The sequence below is a fragment of the Carassius carassius genome, chromosome 45, assembly GCF_963082965.1.
Source record: "Carassius carassius chromosome 45, fCarCar2.1, whole genome shotgun sequence".
NCBI lineage: Eukaryota > Metazoa > Chordata > Actinopteri > Cypriniformes > Cyprinidae > Carassius > Carassius carassius.
This window is the reverse complement of record NC_081799.1, coordinates 838,708-864,558: the sequence shown is the minus strand read 5'-3', so window position 1 is coordinate 864,558 and position 25,851 is coordinate 838,708. Positions and strand designations below refer to the sequence as shown.

Here is a 25,851-nt window from a genome sequence, read left to right as displayed (position 1 = left end):
AATTCCAGGCTGCAGCAAAGTCAGATTGTGCAGAAGAATCATCTGTTTCCTGTGGTCTTGTCCTGGTGCTCCTCTGAGACAAGGTCTTTACAGGGGATCTGTATCTGGGGCTCTAGTTGTCCTGGTCTCCGCTGTCTTTCAGGGATGTAGAGGTCCTTTCTAGGTGCTGATCCACCATCTGGTCTAGATATGTACTGGATCCGGGTGACTGCAGTGACCCTCTGATCTGGATACAGACTGGATCTGGTGGCTACGGTGACCTCGGAACAAGAGAGAAACAGACAAATATTAGCGTAGATGCCATTCTTAGCCAACTGAGCCTGGTTTCTCCCAAGGTTTATTTCTCCATTCTGTCACCGATGGAGTTTCGGTTCCTTGCCGCTGTCGCCTCTGGCTTGCTTAGTTGGGGACACTTCATCTACAGCGATATCGTTGACTTGATTGCAAATAAATGCACAGACACTATTTAACTGAACAGAGATGACATCACTGAATCCAATGATGAACTGCCTTTAGCTATCATTTTGCATTATTGACACTGTTTTCCTAATGAATGTTGTTCAGTTGCTTTGACGCAATGTATTTTGTTTAAAGCGCTATATAAATAAAGGTGACTTGACTTGACTAGTCATTTATTTTTACTCTCTGTATACACAAGTGTCAGTATTTCTATTTGTAGTTAAATCCAGTGTGTCTTATTCTTTTAGATTAGATTGTAACAACCAGGTAGCCAGATTATGTGTTTTGTTTTATTTAGTTTTGTCTGTGTATTTCTCTAGATAATGGCCCAGAGGAAGTCATCCAGCAGACTGAACACTGACCCCTCAAGACTTGGGGACATCCCCTTCCAGGGTAACTTATGACAAGTTGTTTGTGGGCGGTCTGCAGTACAGTATGTAACTGTTGACAGTGCTGGGTTTGACTAAACGTTTTTTAATGTGTGCATCAGATATTTCTCTCTCACCTTTGAAATGATACCATAATGACTGAATAAGTGCTTTCTTTCCTTCAGAGTTCCCAGCGCCCAAGAATGAGCTGGTCCAGCGCTTCCAGGTGCACTACTTGGGTCGTGTGCCAGTGACAAAGCCAGCTGGTAGGAAGTCCTGATTATCTGCTATAATACTACACTGAAAGTTAGCTGCCTGAAACTGAAGTTGAGTCCTGTCGTTATCTGTCTCTTGAAGGCATGGATGTGATAAATGTGGCATTGGAGACTGCTCTTAACAGCAAAGACAAGGATTGGACACCTGTGACTGTGAACGTGGCGTCCGCTACACTCACTATTCTGACTTCTGAGGTCAGGTTTCTATTTGTTGACATTATGCGGTACTTCAGCATTATATGTAATGCTTAATCATAAAAATTTGATTAGATAACAACACTCAAATCTCTTGCCTCATTGTCACAGGCGGAGGAAGTTCTTTCTGAATGTCGTGTGCGTTTCCTGTCATTTATGGGAGTTGGGAAGGATGTGCACACGTTTGCATTCATAATGGCAGAGGGACCTGGAGACTTCATATGTCACATGTTCTGGTGCGATCCAAACGCTGCGAGTCTAAGTGAGGCCGTACAGGCCGCCTGTATGGTGAGTCTGGACATGTTTGATCTACAGTCGTGGCCAAAAGTTTTGAGAATTACATAAATATTGGAAATGGGAAAAGTTGCTGCTTAAGTTTTTATAATAGCAATTTGCATATACTCCAGAATGTTATGAAGAGTGATCAGATGAATTGCATAGTCCTTCTTTGCCATGAAAATTAACTTAATCCCAAAAAAACCTTTCCACTGCATTTCATTGCTGTCATTAAAGGACCTGCTGAGATCATTTCAGTAATCGTCTTGTTAACTCAGGTGAGGATGTTGACGAGCACAAGGCTGGAGATCATTATGTCAGGCTGATTGGGTTAGAATGGCAGACTTGACATGTTAAAAGGAGGGTGATGCTTGAAATCATTGTTCTTCCATTGTTAACCATGGTGACCTGCAAAGAAACGCGTGCAGCCCTCATTGCGTTGCATAAAAATGGCTTCACAGGCAAGGATATTGTGGTTACTAAGATTGCACCTAAATCAACAATTTATAGGATCATCAAGAACTTCAAGGAAAGAGGTTCAATTCTTGTAAAGAAGGCTTCAGGGCGTCCAAGAAAGTCCAGCAAGCGCCAGGATGGTCTCCTAAAGAGGATTGAGCTGCGGGATCGGAGTGCCACCAGTGCAGAGCTTGCTCAGGAATGGCAGCAGGCAGGTGTGAGCGCATCTGCACGCACAGTGAGGACAAGACTTCTGGAAGATGACCTGGTGTCAAGAAGGGCAGCAAAGAAGCCACTTCTCTCCAAAAAAAACATCAGGGACAGATTGATCTTCTGCAGAAAGTATAGTGAATGGACTGCTGAGGACTGGGGCAAAGTCATATTCTCCGATGAAGCCCCTTTCCGATTGTTTGGGGCATCTGGAAAAAGGCTTGTCCGGAGAAGAAAAGGTGAGCGCTACCATCAGTCCTGTGTCATGCCAACAGTGAAGCATCCTGACACCATTCATGTGTGGGGTTGCTTCTCATCCCAGGGAGTGGGCTAACTCACAATTCTGCCCAAAAACACAGCCATGAATAAAGAATGGGACCAAAACACCCTCCAACAGCAACTTCTTCCAACAATCCAACAACAGTTTGGAGAAGAACAATGCATTTTCCAGCACGATGGAGCGCCATGCCATAAGGCAAAAGTGATAACTAAGTGGCTCGGGGACCAGAATGTTGAAATTTTGGGTCCATGGCCTGAAAACTCCCCAGATCTTAATCCCATTGTGAACTTGTGGTCAATCCTCAAGAGGCGGGTGGACAAACAAAAACCCACTAATTCTGACAATCTCCAAGAAGTGATTATGAAAGAATGGGTTGCTATCAGTCAGGATTTGGCCCAGAAGTTGATTGAGAGCATGCCCAGTCGAATTGCAGAGGTCCTGAAAAAGAAGGGCCAACAAGAATACCAAAGAAACAAGGGCCAAAAGACAAAGAATACAAATCAGAAAAAGCAATCAAAAAAGTTTACATCAAGAACACGATCAGAAAATCCAACTTTAAAAATCAAAAGCAGTTGTAAGTCTAGGGGCCTCTAGAAACCATCCATAATTTGATTTGATCATCCCTCAAATATGCGTACATGTGGATTCATAGAATTAATCTATGCACAGAAAACTCCTAATTAATGTCATTAACATAGAAAAGATCAGCAATCATCGTCCAAATCTTTTTATTCTGAAAAGCAAGCTCAAAGAACAGCTTACATTTCCAGAAATCTGCAGTACTCTGACAGGAAAATGGAAGTACTTCTGCTGAACCTTAAGCGCACACACTTTATAAACGAGGCCCTAAATCTCAGAAGCATCAGCAGACTTTGTTGAGATGACCTTAATGACAGAGCTTTAAAAACAAATTCGAAATCAATTCTATAACAAATTGGCAGCCAGTAAAAAGGGCGTAATACTGGGGAAATGTGTGCATGTTTTGCTAATGTTTGTTTTTTTTTTTTGATGCAGAAGTTACAGTTCAGTTTTACAGTTCAAGTTTTAATTAGAGTAGAGTATAATCTGACAACCTTAGTTCAAGCTGAAATGTGTTGCTCTAATGTTTTGAGTTGTGTGTTCCATCATTCACAGCTGAGGTATCAGAAGTGTTTGGACGCTCGGCCCCCCAGCGGTGGCAGCTCTTGTCTGCCCGGGCCGCCTGCTGACTCTGTGGCCCGCAGGGTGGGATCCAGTGTGAAGAAGGGGGTTCAGAGTCTGCTGGGGAGCTTCAAGAGATCTGGATCTCAGACACCCTAAAAAGAAAAACACCTCCTCTGCAGTGCTCACTACAAATATGTTTTGTTCTGTGTGTGTGTGTGTGTGTGTGTGTGTGTGTGTGTGTGTGTGTTATGGCTCGCTCACACCACTGCTACTGTCCTCCTGCTGTTAGCAGGCAATAAGAGCCAGAAGACACACAAGTTACGTTGCCAGATATTGCATCATTACAATCACATTTTCAATAGCTTTTTCTGTTTGTTTGCATTAGCAGAAGTACTGGAGAAGTGATTTGGCACTGCTGGGTATGAATGTGATTTACCAAGATTGGATGTTCAGTGTAATGGATATTATGTGGACTACACGCTCTGACTAAATATTACACATGCTATCAAAAAACACTAAAATTAGCTTATATACTATGCAATAGGATTTTTTATTTGTTGTTCTTCCTCTCACTTTGCATTGACACATACTGTGCCAGCTTTGACTTCTTTTCTTTTCTTCTGAAAGAGCAGGTTATATGTTTTCTTAATGTGTCCTAATATTGCTTTGGAGTCTCCTACAACAAGTTTAAATGCATCTAAGGTCAGAAAACACTGTCATTTGTCCATGATTTCGAAATGGTTCGTTCAATTCAGTTCTGAGCAACATGTCTGTAAACCCCTCCCTTCCATAAGCCTGCTCTGCTCTGATTGGACAGCTGGCCAAGCCTGTGGTGATTGGCACAAAGAGGAGCGCTAGAGCAAGTTAGCTAGCGCTACTATCTGTGATGCCAAGTCCGCTGTTGTTTTTGATGTTGTGGGTTGTAGAGACCCCAAGAACGTCATATTTAGGCACTGGAATGCGAATTTACCAGGGGAACCCTGACTGAAAGTGTACACGCCAGAGCACGATTTTGTAAAAGGACAACCCTTGAAACGCATTCAGGCTAATTTTGAGTAGCAATTGGATGGGTTTTGTTGTGACAACCTGGCAACCCTAGAATGTACCGTTTCATAAAACAATAATATATTGCTCCAGTCAGTTCTTAAAATGTTTTTGTCATTATTTTTTAACACGTATTTAAGCAAATTGTGCCCACAGCTAAAGTTTAGCTGCTAAACTGTAAACACTTTACAAAACAATAATGGTGGATACGTTAGCCGAGTCCTAACGTGACTAACTGATGAAAAAATACAGTTTGAAAATCAAAATGTCTACTGTAATGTCTGAAGAACGACAGACAAAAGACTCTTCGTGTCTTAACTCGTCTCTACAGAGTATTTTACTCCCTGCATCAACCCTCTACTACATAAACAACACTTTCACAATGATTATAAAGTCTGTGCGCTACACTACATTATTTATTATTAAGTGTAATTAGAACAACGTCAGTCTACATTAATCGACACATTCTTAGGAAATAGTGGGTTCACAGCGAAATATAACTATTTCAGTGAAACACAATAATATCGTGCTTTACCTGGGAACCTAAAGCTGCACTAGGGATAAATCACATAAGCACAAAACCACTTGCATTCTGCATACAAGTCTGTTTCTGACTCCACTGTCTTTGACTTTATGAAAAGAAATGCAGTTCCACAAATATTCTACTTGCCTTGCTTACCACAAGTCACAAAGCCTTTTAATTCCTTCCATTATAGTTGATGTCGATGTTTGTTAAAAATGAACTTAACTTATATTATACATTACTGTACATTTACCCACTCTGTCAGTTTGTGAACTTAGACTATTTTATTCATTTGTAAAATATAATTAACATATTCTAGTCTTCCAAAGTGTATTTGTTCATTTAAATGAGCACATTTTTTTATTATTATTATTTTAATTTCTTTAATATTTTTGTTCATGTTTGATATGTTGGATGGCTTTATCATGATAAACAAAAACAAAACAAATATTTTTATGATCAAAAACACAAACTTAATATCAGCATAGTATGTTTGACAAAGAATTAGACGCACACAGATTCTCTTGAGGGTGCTCTGTTGTGTTTTTGTTTTTGGTCCCTCTTTTAAATGGGTCATATGACGTTGTTAAAAAGAACATGTTGCCCTTCTATGCCCCGCCTTTCTGAAACGTGTCAAATAGTTTAAAAGCGTGTCGTTCTGAAAAGCAAGGTGTACAGTGAGTTGCCAGCTATCCAGTGCATTGTGATTGGCTGAATGCCTGCGCGTGAGGGAAATGTTACGCCATACTGTGATGCCGTCTCCCGGCAACAAGACAAAACCAATAAAACCCATTACAAATTAGGCATTTGTTGCATCCAGTGTGGACATAATTTCTGATTATTAAGAATTATACGGTCTCTTTATGAGTTGCGTTGCGTATCATGTTGCGTAAAAATAAAACCATGTCTGCATTTGTGATCGGAAGACAACAAACAACAACCTCTATTCTACACTGCTTAAAACTCGTGTTTGTATAATCAGTGGCAAATCCTTTAAATATAAAACATGTATTTACGGACTGTGAGTCAGAAGCGCCAGACTGTCTTTGCAAAGTTGGAACTGCCCCACTTTATAGAACAGCCTTTGAGTACAGACCCATTGTAGGCTAGTCTGCAGGTTCAGGAAACATACTGCAGGCTTGAGTGAGGAACGGCCGGCGGGTTTGAGAACGGCACAACCCCGGGCTAGACTCTGCTTTGTCCACAGTGAAAGCCCATCCGGTGATCCACAGTGCGAAGTTGATGTATTTCCTCAGCGACCAGCATGGATCAGCTCTAGGCATGATGACCAAACGAAGTAGTTTCGCTTTCACAACAAAACACAATGTCTCCAACGACATGGCGGAGTGGCAACAATACTATAGCAAGAATTAAAGTTACACCTTCTTTCTTTGCGTAAACGTTATGACGGGGTTATGCAAATATTCCCACAGTGATGTAGATATGTGGGGGCGTGTTTAAACGAGGTGTTTTAGGAGGGCTTGAACAAGTCAACTTTTATAAAGAATATCTCTCTGGGTTTGAAACTTGAGTCTTTGCAACTTTACAGATCTTTATGCACCAAAAGCTTGTAATACTCAAAAGAGAAAGGTTAAATTTAAATTGCATCACATGACCCCTTTAAATTGTATATTGAATTGATTATCTGCAAATATTTACACATTGGGGGAAAAATTATTTTGAAATGTATCTTAAATGCTTTGCAACGATGAATGTCTCGTTGTATATAGATTTTTCTTTCAAATACAACATTGTAACATATTGCCATGTCTTAACTGTTGAATTGAATGTGTTGAATTCATAAATATCATGTTCTTTGATTATTCCACTTAATGTACATACTGAATATAATACACTAATAGAGCAAGACAGCTCAATTGTTCATTTATTTTTCTGACCCATATTCATGTCTAATTACACCTATTGTTAAGGGGAATTTTTGGAATGTGCTTGGGGTTTTTTTGTTAATTATATATATATATATATATATATATATATATATATATATATATGTGTGTGATCTGAATTGTGTATCTGAATGATTTATCTTGGACCCTTTTACTCTAATACTTTGTGTGTAGGTCTAGATAATGTAATGTGATGCTTAAAATCCAGTGCTGTCGGTAACACTCTAGAATATCTTTATGGAAGAATAAGCATTTGTGTACATGTAAATATTCTGCATTACATCAAGAAAATATCCCTTTTTCAATGAAATACCATGAGGGTACTTTGTTTGTGTATCAAAAAGCACAGCTGTAAAAACACAAGCCTAAAATGATACTTGCTTATGCAGAAATATTCAGATTGGTAAAATGGTAGATAAAAGTACATTTGCTTTTCAAAATAACACAAAATTTTAGCTATGATATTCTGAAAATGTTAGGTTCACTCCTATAAACATCACTTATGTAGGATGTTTTGTCATCACATTTTTAATGAGAGTTGAGAAGTGATTCCTTAATGTAAATTGGATGCTTTATAGATCCATATAATGTGACTAGATGGAATAAAAAGTAGAAAATGCATTTAAAACTTTTTTTTCATGACTTGGAAAAAGTAGCTTCATCAACTGTAATAGTATTTTGTGTTGGTCTGAATTTATGTTTATATATATATAAATTATAAACGCAACACTTTTGTTTTTGCCCCTATTTTTCATGAGCTGAACTCAAAGATCTAAGATGTTTTCTGTGTACACAAAAGGCCTATTTCTCTCAAAAATTGTTCACAAATCTGTCTAAATCTGTGTTAGTGAGCATAATCCATCCACCTCTCAGGTGTGGCATATCAAGATGCTGATTAGACAGCAGGATTATTGCACAGGTGTGCCTTAGGCTGGCAAAATTAAAATAGGCCTTTTGTGTACATAGAAAAAGTCTTAGATCTTTGAGTACATCTCAATAACAAAAGTGTATATATGTATATATATATGTGTGTGTGTGTTTATACAGTACAGACCAAAAGTTTGGACACACCTTCTCATTCAAAGAGTTTTCTTTATTTTCATGACTATGAAAATTGTAGTTTCACACTGAAGGTTATCAAAACTATGAATTAACACATGTGGAATTATATATGGAATTATATACATAACAAAAAAGTGTGAAACAACTGAAAATAAGTCATATTGTAGGTTCTTCAAAGTAGCCATCTTTTGCTTTGATTACTGCTTTGCACACTCTTGGCTTTCTCTTGATGAGCTTCAAGAGGTAGTCACCTGAAATGGTCTTCCAACAGTCTTGAAGGAGTTCCCAGAGAGATGCTTAGCACTTGTTGGCCCTTTTGCCTTCTGTCTGCGGTCCAGCTCACCCCTAAACCATCTGGATTGGGTTCAGGTCCGGTGACTGTGGAGGCCAGGTCATCTGGCGCAGCACCCCATCACTCTCCTTCTTGCTCAAATAGCCCTTGATGCCTTCAGTGTGACTCTACAATTTTCATAGTCATCAAAATAAAGAAAACTCTTGGAATGAGAAGGTGTGTCCAAACTTTTGCTCTGTACTGTATGTGTGTGGGTGTGTGTGTTATAAGATTTCTAACAGTCAGTCACTTACTGATTTTTTATCTGTTGGTATTTGATATAATCCATGATGCCATGTATCTAAACAAGATGTCCAGGACCTCCAGCAGAAATATAGGCCCACCACATTAAAAATACAGCAGTATATTTAATTGTACACATGGGGTACTTTTTAACCCATCAAACCCATCTTGAGTGTTTGCTGCTAAAAAGCTCATTTTGTAGTTTCATCTGATCATAGAAGCCAGTCCCATTTAAAGTTCCTGTCAGGTCTGATAAATGAATATGCTGGAGTTTGTTTTTGGATGAGCTAGGAGAATTTTTCTTGAAACCCTCCTAAACAACATGTGGTGATGAAGGTACTGTTTGACAATTTTCTTAAAGGTTTTCTGACCCTGAGACTCAACTATTTTCTGCAGTTCTCCATCTGTGATCCTTGGAGAGTCTATAGCTACTCAAACTCTCCTCCTTACTACACATTAGGACGATATAGACATGTCCTCTTCCAGGCAGTTTTGTAACATTTTCTGTCGATTGGAAATTCTTAATTATTGCCCTGATGGTGGAAATGGGTATTTTCACTGCTCTAGCTCTTTTCTTAAAGCCACTTCACCAATTTGTGAAGCTCAATTATCTTTTGCTGCACATTAGAAATATATTCTTTGTTTTATTTCATTTTGATGGATGATTAAGGGCATTTGGTCTTTGTTTTCCTCCCTATTTATATTTCTGTTAAACAGGAAACAATGGCTGGATAATTTCATGTTTATAATCACCCTGGAGTACTCAAAATTGTGAATATGAATTGGAATATATTTCAGAGATATTTTACTCATAAGAATTTCTAGGGGTGTCCTTAATTGTGGCCAGTGTGTATTAGAGAAAAACATTTATTTCATAATTATACCCCCCCCCCCCCATTTTAAATTCTTATTATCCAATGAAAGATTTTATTAGACAGTTTCTGGCACCAAAAACAAACAAATCTCCCTCATCTAACTCCTCCTCTCTGCGCGACTGCACAGATTCAACTACCAGATTGTCCTGCAAGACGGGGAAAAGGTTTCTACCAATCAGAGTTTTTAGCAAGGATTGGTGCATGTGCTTTACTTTACCTAAATCTGTGGCGGGGGCAATTGTATACAGCGCACCCCCTTCCTTTGGTGCTTTCAAGATCTGGTACACCACTGAACTCCACAGGTCGTGGGTTTTGTATTTACCTCTCACACTTTGGTCGCAGAGGTAGACCAACTGACCCTCCTTCAGTGGAGTTTCTCGTACCTGCAGATCATGCCTGGCCTTCCGACCTGGCCTTCCGACGCTCATAAGCACCCTCAAAAGTAACCTGCAACTGATCCTGATGCTCCAGGACCCACATATGCACACTACCTGCCAGTGGTTTTTCAACCCTACCAAGCAAAATTACGGCCTTGGTCTGAATGGATCTGACCAGGCACCCCAAATTTGCTAAACAATTAGACTACCAGGACCTGGGCCACAGTCTCAGCTCGTTGGTCCCTAGTAGGTACAGCCAAGGAGTACTTGGTGAAAATGTCTGTAATGACCAAAACATTTTCAAGGCCAGTACTTGAGGGCTCCAACAACATGAAATATAAAGCTAAAATCTCATTTGGCCGTGCGGTCAACAAATGTCCCATGAAGCTAGCATGGTTGGGCTGATAACCCTTAGCACACTGGCACCTCTCACACTCTTGGCACCAGCGGGCAATGTCCTAGGATATCCGTGGCCAATAACATCGCTGCTGTATCAGCTGGGTGGTGCGCTCCACCCCCTGGTACCCGTGCAGTTGGTGAAGTTCAATCACTACTTCAGACTTCATGGCCACCGGCAATAGCACTTGGAGAACCTCCTCTCCACCATCTGGGCAAAAACACCCGGCGATATAGCACCCAATCATTCTCCACCAAATGGTCCCACTGCCGAAACAGAATCATAGCAGACCTGGAAAGTTTTCTTGCGCTCCTTAGAGCTAGGGGGTGAATTCCACCTCCAGAACACCAACAGCTCCCTGATGACTGAATCTGCCTCCTGCTGCATACACATATCACTGGTGGGACAAGGAAATTATGAAATTTGATTCACCCGAGTTGTCAAACCACATTGGGTGGCTTGACGCAACACTACTGGGACAGTGGCACCCAGGCACAAATCCTGACCTCCCATCAACAGAAAATTTTGACACGACAAGGCATCAGCATTGTGGTTGCACTTACCTGATCTATATTTGAGTTCAAAGTCAAAGGCAGCCAACTGGGCAGCCAAACGCTGTTCCATTGCCCCTAACTTGGCAGAGGTCAGGTAGCTAAGAGGATTATTATCGGTATACACTATACACTTATGCCCTAGTAGGTACTCCCGGAACCTTTCAGTCACTATCCCACTTGAGCGCAAGGAACTAGTTATCCCGACAATTGTCTAGATGATTGTGCACTCAAAGGAATCGGCAAGTGCTGGTGGAAAACGAGATGGTCGCCACTCTCCATCACAATCCCTGGCAAAATGACCAGGTTGTTGACACCTTCTACAAATAATCTGATTAGGTGGGATGATCGCATTTGCAGCTGGAGATTTTGAAATTGAGCTATACTTTGAGTCAATTGATTCAATTGTTGTTGCTGCTTTTTTCATCAATTCTCGTAATTCGCTCAATTCAGATGTTGTTGAAATGGCATTACTCCCTGTGTTCTGATGTACCTGTACTCCATACTGGATACCATAAGCAGAAGGAACGGACTGACTTCAACCGCGTGTTCCCCCCGGCACTCCCTCCCATTACCAGAAAATAGCTTCACTGCGAACATCCAACAACATAGCAGTGGGTTGGCGACGGACTAGCTGTGTTAATTCACATTGGAGAGAACCATCATTAACATATTCCATGAATTGATTGTGCAGCAAAGTTTCATGCCATAAGCCATAAGGCCACAGTTAGGCATGCCATAAGGTGATTGACATTTTAGGCCTGGACCTCCTCCACCCATTCATCGATGAAAATGCCGGACCTACCTACCTATTTTGGACACTTTCTGTCACGAGGAATAAAAACTAATCACTCCGTTACACTTGAACCAGTGGGTGGAGGGTCCCCAGCTGCAGGTATCGGAGCACCAGATGGACCAGGCTGTGCAACCGGCACTTGCTCCTGTCGTAATCTTTCTTTGTCTGCCTTCAGTTGGACTACTAATTCTCTTAACTCACGTAGTTCATCGTCCATGATTGTGAATCATGCAAAAAATAAAATGAAAAATAATGAAAGAAAGACTGCGGCTATGTGGTTTCTGCAAAAGAGAAAGAAATACAGAATATCAAAAATATTAAACTAACAAACACAATACCCACATCTTCTGCCGACTGCGCCAGATTGTGGCGGGAAGCGAAACAGGATTTAAATACAAGGAATTTCGACTACGCCACCCATGGGAATTTCACCCAGGGACATATAAATGACACCTACAAGATTGTGATTAGGTCACCCAGGTTCGACTCTCTAAAAAACTGGTAGGCAGAAACGTGGGTATCAACAGTACAAAATTTGTATGAATACAAAATTGAATTTAAAGCAAGAAGACATATCACATTAAAATGCAGTCAATGTACAAGGCAGCATCTTAAGGCTTGGAAAAGATGTATGGCTAATAAAGTTTCAAATACACAAAAAAAAACTCCAACTAATACTTACGCAGCTTACAAAAGCCCCTTTCACACAGCGATTCCGGCAAATACACGGGTAAAGTGTTCCGGCAATTGTTCCTGGGTCACTAGATTTTGCTGTTTCACACTGCCAGTGATTACCCGGGATATGTGCGTGCGTTCACACACAACCCGTAAAGATCCCGTAACGACACGTGACATCAGGATTATGTGTAATGTACGAGTCGAAAACATTAGGCACGTTATACTTTCACTGAAGCAAGCGAACGATCTCGGCGTCAGCGCGGAAAGTGAGGAACTAACTGATCTCTGGTTCATTACAGTTTGCACATATTTTTTTGTCGCGAACATTGATCTTCCTTCAAAACAGCCGGTAAAAGAGTAGCGCGATAACGTGTGTCATCACTACGACACAGCATTATATCTGGCTTTTGTTTACACAGCGCTCGTCCCAGGACTGAACCCGGCAATGTTACTAGGTCCCCGACCCGGGATCGATCCCAGAATCAGTTTTGCTTTCACACAGAAGGCGACCTGGCAATGTTCCGGCAGTATGCCGGGTCTGACGTGCAGTGTGAAAGGGGCTAAAGACACAAAAACCACAGACATAAAGGGCTGAGGTACACCACAGGAGGAGTGATCACTAAGCAAGTTAGCCAAAAGCACACTCACACACACACACACACACACACCACCGTGTACTCAGATCACACCACCAAAATGCTTCAAAAGTGTCACACGGCAAATGTTTGGAGGAGGAGCAGCACCACCACCACCACAAGAAATCCTTCACCTGTGGGACCCCAGCACCTGGAAGGAAATAATAAAAAAAAATATATATATATATATATATACAACTTCAAAAAATGTATTACAATCAAACACAGTTGAATGGTATCACAGTATAGCCTTAAAGCAGAAAATAGTAACACTTAATAAGAAATCACAAATATTTAATTTAAAATTATTAAATTAAATTAAAACAAATATCAGATTTAAAATTAAACAAGTTAACTCAATTCAAACAACAGGGGAGACAGGCTCGCACAGAGCAAACACATAGTTTTGCGCTCCTGTTCTAAACACCAGTGAGCGTCAACCCCAAAATAAAAATAAAATTATATAAATCAGTGAAACCAGACAGCAACAATCCCCTCTATGAGTGGGGAGATATGATGTTCTCGCAGTATAGCAGCAGAAAAGCAACAGGGCTATAATGGTAGCTCCAGCGGAAAAAACTATCACCACGAATGAAAAGGATAATCCTAAGCCAAATACAAACAAAGAAAAACACCACTAAAATATATGCATCACTTGCTAAAATGTTCAGCTCATAACTAAGCTGGGACAATGTGCTCACACATCAATGCGCTTTCCACAGAACAGTTCACACATACCTGAGAGGTGAGCAGTCCTCGAATCCACCCAAAACAAGTGAAATGGAGGGGTAAAGACAGGCGGTCGACAAGTCGATCTTGGAAGCATTTTAAGTCGATCGCGAAGATTTTTCAAAATCTGAAAAAAAAAAAAAAAAATTTAAATTCATTATTATTAATTTAAAATGCACCATGTGTGAGCCTATTGTGTGTAGTAAATTGTGTCTAGCGGAGGAAGAGGGGTATATCTGTCCAATCAAATAGCCTATAGTTTACATATAATGTCTGTAAAACAACTGCTTTCTTTATACTTTCGCCTGGCACTGCAGCGCGAGCCTCCGCTGACTGCGAGCGCACCTCCCAAAACAGACGAGACATTTAGACTTGACGCAACTGTTTTAGACTGAAAACCAGACTATACAACTGATTTAGACGCGGGTGCCGGTGTGATGAGATGTACTTATATCCGTCTGCTTGGGCATGATTGTTGTAGGCCTGTAATTGATTAATTATTGAGGTAATAGAGGTGGCACGGTTCGCTGAAAAAAACTGAACCGTTCGGTTCACCACACACGGTTCGGCACGCGCTTCAGCTTAAATCTGACAAAGCATCTGTAATATCATCTGTAATATGGCTTGCTATAAATGGCACGTAAAAAAAAACAGGGTTCAGCAAATAAATGTTTCTGTTGATGCATGTGCATTCTGGCTTCCCTGATATTACAAAAACATGAGAGGAAAAAAAACCCTGGACAAATCATTCACTCTTGTTCAACGCGAATGCCGTATATGAGCAGTAATTTATTCCGTCATCACATGGGTGCTGATATCTGTGTTTAAACTAAACTCATTTAATATTTTTGAAGAATTGAAGGATGACTGTTGTCATAATATTTCGTATGCTAGTTGCAATAACCTGAGTACATTATTGGCTTAGGCCTGTAATTGACTAATTATTGTGTTTATATACAAGTAATGAACCTGTGGAAATACTTAATTATGTTGTTTAAACTTCTCCTTCTTATTATTTTTCTGAGACTAAAAATTCTAAACGCTTCTCCTCCTAGGGCTTTAAAGCCACAAGCCCCAAACTCGGCAGACACCGGCGGGATAGAGCGGTGCTTGTTGCTATATCTTTTCAGAGTGATCAGACTTAACTTTTTTTTTTATTAATTTTTTAATGTAAAAATACATTACCCATAGACTTACATTGTCTGAGAAAAATTGCGCCCCTACAGTTGCAATACCCGTTCTAAGGTTTAATTTCACTTTTAAATCGGTCAATACAAGTAAATAATACAATTTCCCTCAAACTGACAAGCTAAACCAACATATCTGATTATTACAGGGGTCAGGGCTCATTAATAATTGATTTCTGGGCAGAGAGCAGTCAGAAAGACGAGAGAAGAATCACGGCTTGTCAGCTCAGGCAGCTCAGTCTCCACTGAGCTCACAACGAGCTAATCTATTCTTATTTAAGACCTTTTAAAAATAAAATATTATGGCGAATATATATTACTACCCTTTAGAACACACCAAGAGCTAAATTCAGATGTTTCTGAACTGTTTAAAGTAATAACATGATATATTCGCGGCAGCCAACTGGCCGAGAGCTCACGATGTATTTCTCTGAACACTTGAAGTCCACATAGAGAATTTACAGCCTTTCACATTAAAACACTGCAGCGAAACGGCACAAAACAATTAGAAGAATATATTATACACATGAAAATGAGTGTTTATATGTGCTTGTGAGATTTTCTCTGTCAGGCTGAACGTCACAGCGAATGATCGGCGCTGCACAACAAAGCAGGGAACTACACTGCGACCAAAATGGTCACATATGCATCACTGATTATTTTTGTACCTACTTATGTGTTATGCTATGATTTAATATGAACATTTATTAAAACAGAAATGTGTATTTTAAGAATACGTTTTATAACGTGCTCCGAGCATTCAACACATCAAGTTGGCTTCAGCCCCGCGATGCGGGAAAGCTGAACTGAGCAGCTGGTGACTCGCGCTGTGTTCGGTCTGCACGAGAGAGAGAGCCGCGTCTCACGAACAGCAACACTGAACCGAGCTCTCCTTCAGGACGCTCACGTCCTCCTGCACCTGAACAAACAAATACACATCGCAGTTTAAATAAACAGAAAAAAGAGCGAAAAGTGAAAAAGCTCAATTCAGCAGCGCTGTGTTCTGGTGTTCAGAGCGAGCAAGCAGAGACGCGTCTCAAAGTCTTCTTGCTTTTGTACCGACAACAAATACAAACAAAATACGTCAAAATACCCGTCTTGCAAAGTGTGTTCGAAAAAAAAGTATGTGGTTATGTCTTAAGTGAAAGTAAAGAGTTGCAAAAAAATCGGATGTGTATCATTATAATGGATGCGTTTGTCTCTTAAAGTGACCGCGCCTAATTTACTAGCTCTGCTGTCAGTGTCTTTAATGTATGAAAATGAAAGTAAATCACTCACTGCTCTTGATTGAATTACTTTGTAGTTTTAACAAGAATTTATCCAAAGTCAATCCAAAAATCCAATTTGTTTTACTAGTGGGTGCAGGCCACTAGTTCATTTATGTAAGTGAGTATGGCAAAATAGTGATCTGTGAAATATTATACCCAAAAATTCTTCATACTGTAAGCTACCAGTGAAATTGATTTAAAAAAAATAATAATTAGGGACCTGACCATGTTTTGCTTAAAGGCAGGGTAGGTAATACATGTATAAACAACTTTCTTCCAAATTTGTTTAAACTTTCTATATATATCAATGCATAATTAAAATGTAAGTACTCTGATAAAAAGAGTATAAAAATCGAGTGACTCTAGACCGTTTAATCTGTATTAAACACAGCTCATTATTTCCATTTCGGGACGAAACATAGGATTGGCTTAGGCGACTGTCACTCTCTCGCAACCATGGCAACCACCCTTTTGCCACACATGACCTGCCCACTTGCGCGCGCACGTTTGATTGGAGGAATTCAACAGGCACGGATCCTAGGAATACCAAAACAATGGCAGAGAAACAGCAAGCAAAATTCACAGTACCAGCCTACGCAGTTAGTGAAGGCAAACCAGGCAAAAAAGGAAGACAGTAACAGTACAAGAAAAGGCAATGAACAAAAAGTCTTTGGATAAACAAAGAAATAAAATGCGAGTAAATATCGGAGTGGCTTTCCAGCGATGGCGAGAACTGAGGGAACTCAAGGGGCTAAAAAGTGACTCCTTGATGGCTTTATTTCTGCTGGACAGGTAAATCTTTCTTTTTGTATTTTGATTATACATATTTTTTTCATGAAGCATGTGTCATTAGCACACGTAGCTGCGTAATATAGCTAACATAACATTACTTAGCAAGCCATAGTAGAGGCTTTGGAAGGAGCCCAGAAGGGAGGGGGTGGAGTGAATGGAAATAATGAGCTGTCTTTAAAACAGTCGTGAGAGGTCTACAGTAGGGCTGTCAACGAATATTCTAAATTCGAATATGTATTCGAATAGTTTTTAAAAAATGAATTTCGAAGGTGAAAATTAATATTCGAATAAAAAAGAAAAAGTGGAAAAAAAGGCCCGCGTTAGTAGAGGCGTGGTTGTCTGCTTTGCGAGTGGGCGCGCTAGTGCGCCTGAGGGTTTAGGGACAGGTCACAGCCTCACAGGAGTCGCACTGTCTGGCACAGCATCACTGCTGAAAGTTGACGCGTCTTCATGGAAGATGACAGCAAGTGCAGAGCCCAACTCGACCGCAGCAGAGAAAATGAGGTAAAATTGTTGACCCGCGAGATTGTTGTATGCAAGCTTTTTAAGATACAGTTAGCATACCATTCGACCACTAGCAACATGAGGTCACATCTCAAAAATGTGCACCCAAATGAGCATGGCATAATGTGTGGAACTCCAGCTAAACAGTCACGTCTTGACACTTAACGTTACTTTGCATCGCCCGCCACAAGCTCTTTGTCTGCAACACGACAAGAGGCCATAACGGATAAAATAATTTCGTTCATTTGTAAGGACATGAGACCGATCAGTATCGCGGATGGGGCACGCTTCGGGGAGTTCTGTCAAGCAATGGATCCGAGGTTTGATTATTTATTGTTTCATGTCAAGGAAAAGTTCCATGTTTACCACAGCACAGCTCGCTCGGAGCATTCAATGTCAGTTCTATATGCTGTAAAACTTCAATTAATATTAATATTTGTTTCAATCACTGAATGAAGCCTGCTATATTTGGGACAACAGTCGCGACCTTAAATTGCTTGCACAAAAATGTGTTTGTTCATTTAAACCATTATGCGCAGAGAACGTGAGGGTGAGAGAGCGTGAGGTCTGCAGTCTTGGCCATTAGTTGATTTCCTTGTTTTTGTGTAGGTAATACGTTGTCATATATGCTTAAACTTAAATAGACTACCTATACAAGTAGTTTTGTCTCTTTGTATTATTTTGTCCTGTTATTGACGTAATGCGCGTCATTGACAACATGCGCAACCAGATGTTCGAATAGTTCGAATATTCGTGTATTTTTTAGAGGGAATATTCGACCGTCAATTTTGAGCAAGGTCGAGTCACTAATTAACAGTTTCACCTTTCGAACCTTTCCATCAGGGCTCGGATACACCTCTGTCACTCTTGCCAATCTCCATTGGTTACGTGGAGAACTGTCCTCCTGCAGGATAACAATGTCATTTACCTTCGTATTTCTCTTCTCTTTCTGCCATATTTGTCTTTGTTGAAGATTAAAGAGATACTCCTTCTTCCACCTTGACCTAAATTCATTTGCCAAAAACTGCACCTGACGCCATCTCTTGCGTAAGTATAGATCCTGACTCACAAATTCACCTGGAGGTGGGAATATTATGTTAGACTTCATCATAAGAATATAATTGGGCGTGAGAGGTTCAAGGCTTGTTGGGTCATTTAAATGCTTGGTTGTCAGAGGTCTGCTATTTATAATAGCCATCACTTCATACAGAAAGGTTCTGAGAGAGGCACTGTCGAGTCATTTAGCAGACTGGTCAAGGATTGCAGTTAAAACACTTCTGATAGTCCTTATTTGTCTCTCCCATATGCCTCCCATATGGCTCGATGAAGGGAAGTTCATTACGAACTCACATTCATGTTTCTTCAACCGTTCATGATCCAAATTCTTCATTGCATTCAAGAACTCTTGCACCTACGAAGTTAGTGCCTTGATCACATCTCAACTGTCTTACATGTCCGCGTATTGCAATGAATCCATGCAATGCGTTGATAAAGGTATCTGTAGTGAGGTCATCAAGCATTTCAATATGTATGGCTCTAAAGGAGATGTCATTTCCATTCTTTCTTCTGGCAAATCCGCCATTTTTCGATCTTGTGTGCTCCTTCTGTACTTTCTGCATGTTGTGCACTTGTAAATATGTGAGGCAACAGCACTGCTGCATCCTATGACCCATACTCCATTGGATTGTAATTCATTGGCAGTTATTCCTCTTCCTTGATGATACACCCTTTCATGGTAATGCTTAATAAGCAACGATGATACATGACTCTTATTTGGCACAATGGCAGGATGCTTGACATGTGGATGAAGAATAGATCTTGTCAATCGTCCTCCAACCCTAAGCACACCATGCTCATCTACAAACGGACTCCGTTTGTGTAGTTTGTTTACTTTGTCTTTGGGTTTTACTTCCTTGCCTTTTTCTATATATCTGATTTCACTGCTGAATGCTTTCCTCTGAACCAACTTAATTATAAAAAGCTCTGCTTCCTTCCTTTCCTCAATACTTGTAGCTCCACTTACTTTATCCTTGATGCCCTTGATCTGCTTAGCATGGCGCTTTAGAAGAGCAATAGCCTTGACAGCTCTTTTCCAGTCAGAGAACTTTGTTAGGCGGTCTAACAATGACCTCTCCTCCTCTCACCTTTCGAAGTTCCGGATCATCATCATAGACTTCTCCCACCATAACATCTCCTCTGGGTAGCTCTTTTTCCCATAAAAAATCTGGGCCAGTAAACCAATTTGAAGCAACAAGCTGATCTGCAGAGACCTCTTGACGCATGATCCGCAGGATTATCTTCAGACTTTACAAAGTTCCATTGTGCAGGATCTGTAGTAGACTTGATTCTTTGGATTCTGTTCGCTACAAACACATGAAACCGTTTGGCATCATTGTTTATATAGCTGAGGACCACCTTTGAGTCAGTCCAAAAATGTTCTTGAAGACCCTATATTTCAAGCTCATTTCTTAGCATAACACTTGTTCTTGCTGCTACAACTGCAGCCGATAGCTCAAGCCGTGGCACTGTGGTTACCTTGGTAGGAGCAACCCGTGCTTTTCCCATGACTAGTGTGCAGTGAACATCTCCCTTGACATCGATTGCTCTGAGGTAAGTACATTCCCCATAACCTATGACACTTGCGTCCGAGAAGTGGTGAAGTTCGTACTGCTTGACATCTTTAAAGTTATCTGGGATATAGCATCTTCTGATCCTTACATTAGATAAGTTTCGAAGATCATGTAGCCAGATTTCCCACTTTGCTCTTAGCTCTTTTGGGAGTGGCTCATCCCAAGTTACTTTGTCTCGTCACAGTTGTTGTAGGATCTGCTTTCCACAGAGAATAAAAGGAGCTACGAACCCCAATGGATCGTAGATGGATGCAACTGTAGAGAGTACTCCTCTTCTGGTGTTTGGGTGTTCCTTTGATGATCACTCTGAACTGGAATTCTTCAGAGGATACACACCATTGAACGCCAAGAACTCTTTCCACAAGTGGCTTTCCCAAAGCCATATCCATGTCCTTGACACTTTCTGCACACTCGTCCTTTGGTACTGATTTCAATACTTCCTAACTGTTGGAGATAAATTTGTGTAGTCTAAGCTTGCCTGTGCTACAAAGGTCTCTCGCTTCCTTAATCAGTTGGATTGCTTCAGTGTCGGATGTAGTGCAAACCAGTCCATCGTCAACATAAAAATTCCTTTGGATGAATTTAACAGTGCTTATAAATAGTACTTATATGACCGCCATCAGTTCATAGCAGTGAATGAAGATGTATCCTATCGATCACAAGTGCAGTACGGAGTACCTCAAGGCTCAGTACTAGGGCCGCTACTCTTCACGCTTTATATGTTACCCTTGGGAGATATCATCAGGAAACATGGTGTTAGCTTTCACTGTTATGCTGATGATACTCAGCTCTATATTTCTTCGCAGTCCGGTGAAACACACCAATTTGAAAAACTAATGGATTGCATAGTTGATATAAAAAACTGGATGACGAGTAATTTCTTACTGCTAAATTCTGAAAAAACAGAGGTGTTAATTATAGGACCTAAAAACTCTGCTTGTAATAACCTAGTACACTGTCTAAGACTTGATGGTTGCTCTGTCAATTCTTTGTCATCAGTTAGGAACCTAGGTGTGCTATTTGATCGCAATCTTTCCTTAGAAAGCCACGTTTCTAGCATTTGTAAAACTGCATTTTTCCATCTCAAAAATATATCTAAATTACGGCCTATGCTCTCAATGTCAAATGCAGAAATGTTAATCCATGCATTTATGACCTCAAGGTTAGATTATTGTAATGCTTTATTGGGTGGTTGTTCTGCACGCTTAGTAAACAAACTACAGCTAGTCCAAAATGCAGCAGCAAGAGTTCTTACTAGAACCAGGAAGTATGACCATATTAGCCCGGTCCTGTCAACACTGCACTGGCTCCCTATCAAGCATCGCATAGATTTTAAAATATTGCTTATTACTTATAAAGCCCTGAATGGTTTAGCACCTCAGTATTTGAATAAGCTCCTTTTACATTATAATCCTCTACGTCCGCTACGTTCTCAAAACTCAGGCAATTTGATAATACCTAGAATATCAAAATCAACTGCAGGCGGCAGATCCTTTTCCTATTTGGCGCCCAAACTCTGGAATAACCTACCTAACATTGTTCGGGAGGCAGACACACTCTTGCAGTTTAAATCTAGATTAAAGACCCATCTCTTTAACCTGGCATACACATAACATACTAATATGCTTTTAATATCCAAATCCATTAAAGGATTTTTAGACTGCATTAATTAGGTAAACCAGAACCGGGAACATTTCCCATAACACCCTATGTACTTGCTACATCATTAGAAGAATGGCATCTACGCTAATATTTGTTTGTTTCTCTCTTGTTCCGAGGTCACTGTGGCCACCAGATCCAGTCTGTGTCCAGATCAGAGGGTCACTACAGTCACCCGGATCCAGTACGTATCCAGACCAGATGGTGGATCAGCACCTAGAAAGGACCTCTACATCCCTGAAAGACAGTGGAGACCAGGACAACTAGAGCCCCAGATACAGATCCCCTGTAAAGACCTTGTCTCAGAGGAGCACCAGGACAAGACCACAGGAAACAGATGATTCTTCTGCACAATCTGACTTTGCTGCAGCCTGGAATTGAACTACTGGTTTCGTCTGGTCAGAGGAGAACTGGCCCCCCAGCTGAGCCTGGTTTCTCTGTCTCTGGCTCAGCGCCAGCCAGCGAACGCTGATTTGAATTTAGCAGCTGATGCTGTGCACTGAACGATCTAATCACACCGCTGTGATTGTATCAAATATATAAAAAAAGATTAATAGGCAATTTTTTTTTGTGTGTGTCTTTTGGAAGCTGCATTTAAAATCCACTTGGCTCAGAAATCTGAGGGGGCACGTGCTCCCTCACTTCGAATGGGCATGACGCCTCTGCCCTCGATGCCTGTGAAAGGTTTCTCCCTCAAACAGCACGCTAGCGTTACTTCTACACTACAGGCTACACACCGCAATATAAACAACATATCTGCATGTTCTCACATAACGTCGTTCTTGTAAAATAATAATAAGTAAATAAACATCAAAATCACTTCGCTGAGAATGAAACACCACTTACCAGCTTGTTGAAAATATCCTCTGGCAATTAAAAAATGCGCGCGCGGCGTGAGGAATCGTCCCGGTCGGATGAGGTCGTCATCGTCAGGTGAAAGGTCATCATGTGGGTCATTTTATTGATGGCTAAATTATTATTCAGAAATTTTACTAATATTTAGATTGGGCATGGGCAGGAATTCACCAAACTGTATGTTATGACAAAAAAATTTAGGAAATTTTGCTTTGACAAAAGGGCACTTTGGGCACCTAGTGGCAACGCCCCCCACCCCCCCCCCCCCCCCCCCGTGCACGTGCCTGCTTTCAGTATACTTTAAATTTCACAATAGAGCACTTTAATCATAGCAACAAACTCCAAAATCTTCAAGAGTATACCATAAAAACTGATGTTCCACCCAGTCAAAAGCCTTCTCCTGCTCCATGGAAATCAGACCAACCTTTTGATTAAAAAGTCTGGATACTTCAAAAACATCTTGAATTAAATATATGTTGTCCACTATTGAGCTGTTGGGTACACAATAGGACTGATCCATATGGATGACCTGCCCAAATAAGTCCCTTTAGTCTATTGGCCAAAGTTTTTGACAAAACCTTGTAGTTGATGCATAGCAAAGACACTGGTCTCCAGTTCTTGACTTCTTTGAGGTCACCTTTTTTTCAGGAGCAGAGTTAAAACTGCTCTCCTACAACTTGTTGGCAGTCCCCTTCAGACAGACAGCTGCTTAAAGGGTAAGTTCATCCAAAAATGAAAATTATGTCATTAATAACTCACCCTCATGTAATCCAAACCAGTAAGACCTCCGTTCATCTTCAGAACACAGTTTAAGATATTTTAGATTTAGTCCGAGAGCTCTCAGTCCCTCCATTGAAGCTGTGTGTACGGTCTACTGTCCATGTCCAGAAAGGTAAGAAAAACATCATCAAAGTAGTCCATGTGACATCACAGGGTTAGTTAGAATTTGTTGAAGCATCGAAAATACATTTTGGTCCAAAAATAGCAAAAATTACAACTTTATTCAGCATTGTCTTCTCTTCCGTGTCTGTTGTGAGTGCGTTAATGAAGCTGCTGATGTATGACGCTGCTGACCGGACTCGAGTACTACAGTCCTACTTTGCAGTGCCTTAAAAAGTTCATCCACTGTTCATCCAGAGGATGCACCAAACCAGCACAAGACTCCTCGGTCACCTGTGGAAGATCTAAAAGGAATAGATTTGTTGACTTGTCCTCCACCCATTCAGAAGCATATATCTCTTTATAGAAGCTAACAGCCCTTTTTTGAATATCAGAAACCCTAATCAGATGCATCCAATCCACAAACCCTAAACACTGAATACTTTTTTGTCCTTAAGAGTCTGAATTTGGCCTTGATCTCTATGGGTTCCACACAACACTTGGAGCTCAACGATATCCATTTCTAAATTTAGAATATTTTGAATAGTTGTTCTTGTGACATTACAGACATCCCAACCTGCAAAAGGTCATTTCAGGGAGGTATTCCCCCCACCCCAAAAAAAGGGAAGGAAATAGATCTCAGCTGTAGTCACCTGAATCTGAATGGGAGAACTGAGATATATTGGAGCAGCCTTCCCTGCGCTTAGCCTCCCTAACATGTTGTGATCCCTAAAAGATATAAAAGCATAAAATATTATTTATATAAGCTATAGGCCTATGTAATTATTCGTTAATTATGTTTAAATATGTAGATTACTTTTACTATTTATATAATCTGTTTATACAATTTATGTAAACTGCATTTATTTATTTTCCATTGCAACTTTAAACAGGTCTAAGGAGTTTGTTGTTTTCATGTAGCCTTGGCAACTAGCCTGAATAATATGCAGATGAAATTAAACTTGTCAACTCATCTCAACATGCCTTTTGCAATCACATAACCCTCCATGGGCAATGCTTGAGCAAGACTGTCATTATGTTTAACACCTATAAGACAGGAGTACACTTTCGTGTAGTCTGCCGTAAAATGTGTCTTATACTTTTTTTGTTTTGTGGCACTCTCCCTCTGCCATGGTGCTCCTGTTTCTAGATAGACATAACTGATTAATTTTGTTCGGGACTCGGGAGTAAAGATAAAAGCCCGCCCACACTGACAATTGATTGGTTGATTTGCAGAAACAGGCCAATCAGGATGCTCTCTGTCTTACATGCGCTTCGCACACACGCACATTAGCACACACACGCAAGGTCTCTCGCTCCCTCTCCCTCTCTGCCGTGCGTGCGCTACACGGTTTGAAACACAGTATCTGTTTTGCATGCGCGCTTTTGCTCGCTCGGTCTAGATTCCGGGAGATTTTAACTAATTCGCGGGTCTCAGGGAGCCGCTTTCAATATGCAGGAGACTCCCGAAACTTCCGGGAGACTTGGGATGTCTGACATTAGAATTATACTTTATTACATAGTTTTTGTATCTATAACTTTCCAACATCCCACCACTGCTGTATTGAGGTAAAATTATGTTTTTGAACTCTCCATCCCATCCAAAAGAAAAGTAAACATTGTCCAAAAACAATGCCAATATGCACTCTTATGCTTCACAGATTTAATAAACACACAAGCTTCTACCATTGAATGGTCAGAAAAACCAGGACAAATACAGCAAGACTTAAAACACGGTAATTGTTGTTTAAAAATAAAAAAGAAACACAAGTGTCTTAGCAATAGCATACATTAGCCCAAGTTAAGTCAAGTCACCTTTATTTATATAGCGCTTTAAACAAAATACATTGCATCAAAGCAACTGAACAACATTCATTAGGAAAACAGTGTCAATAATGCAAAATGATAGTTAAAGGCAGTTCATCATTGAATTCAGTGATGTCATCTCTGTTCAGTTAAATAGTGTCTGTGCATTTATTTGCAATCAAGTCAACGATATTGCTGTAGATGAAGTGTCCCCAACTAAGCAAGCCAGAGGCGACAGCGGCAAGGAACCGAAACTCCATCGGTGACAGAATGGAGAAAAAAACCTTGGGAGAAACCAGGCTCAGTTGGGAGCCAGTTCTCCTCTGACCAGACGAAACCAGTAGTTCAATTCCAGACTGCAGCAAAGTCAGATTGTGCAGAAGAATCATCTGTTTCCTGTGGTCTTGTCCTGGTGCTCCTCTGAGACAAAGGTCTTTACAGGGGATCTGTATCTGGGGCTC

At 40.5% G+C, this 25,851-nt stretch overlaps 1 protein-coding gene across 1 annotated transcript in view; it reads left to right on the top strand.

Moving 5' to 3' along the window:
* The window catches only part of LOC132127132 (amyloid beta precursor protein binding family B member 1-like), a 59,830-nt gene extending 55,953 nt beyond the window's left edge, over positions 1 to 3,877 (top strand). Inside the window, exons 10-14 of the mRNA XM_059538786.1 lie at positions 780 to 852; positions 1,013 to 1,093; positions 1,185 to 1,297; positions 1,409 to 1,585; positions 3,654 to 3,877. Coding sequence (XP_059394769.1) covers positions 780 to 852; positions 1,013 to 1,093; positions 1,185 to 1,297; positions 1,409 to 1,585; positions 3,654 to 3,818 — 609 coding nt within the window. The 3' untranslated portion in view covers positions 3,819 to 3,877. The remainder of the gene's footprint in view (positions 1 to 779; positions 853 to 1,012; positions 1,094 to 1,184; positions 1,298 to 1,408; positions 1,586 to 3,653) is intronic.
* The last annotated feature ends 21,974 nt before the right edge of the window (positions 3,878 to 25,851 follow it).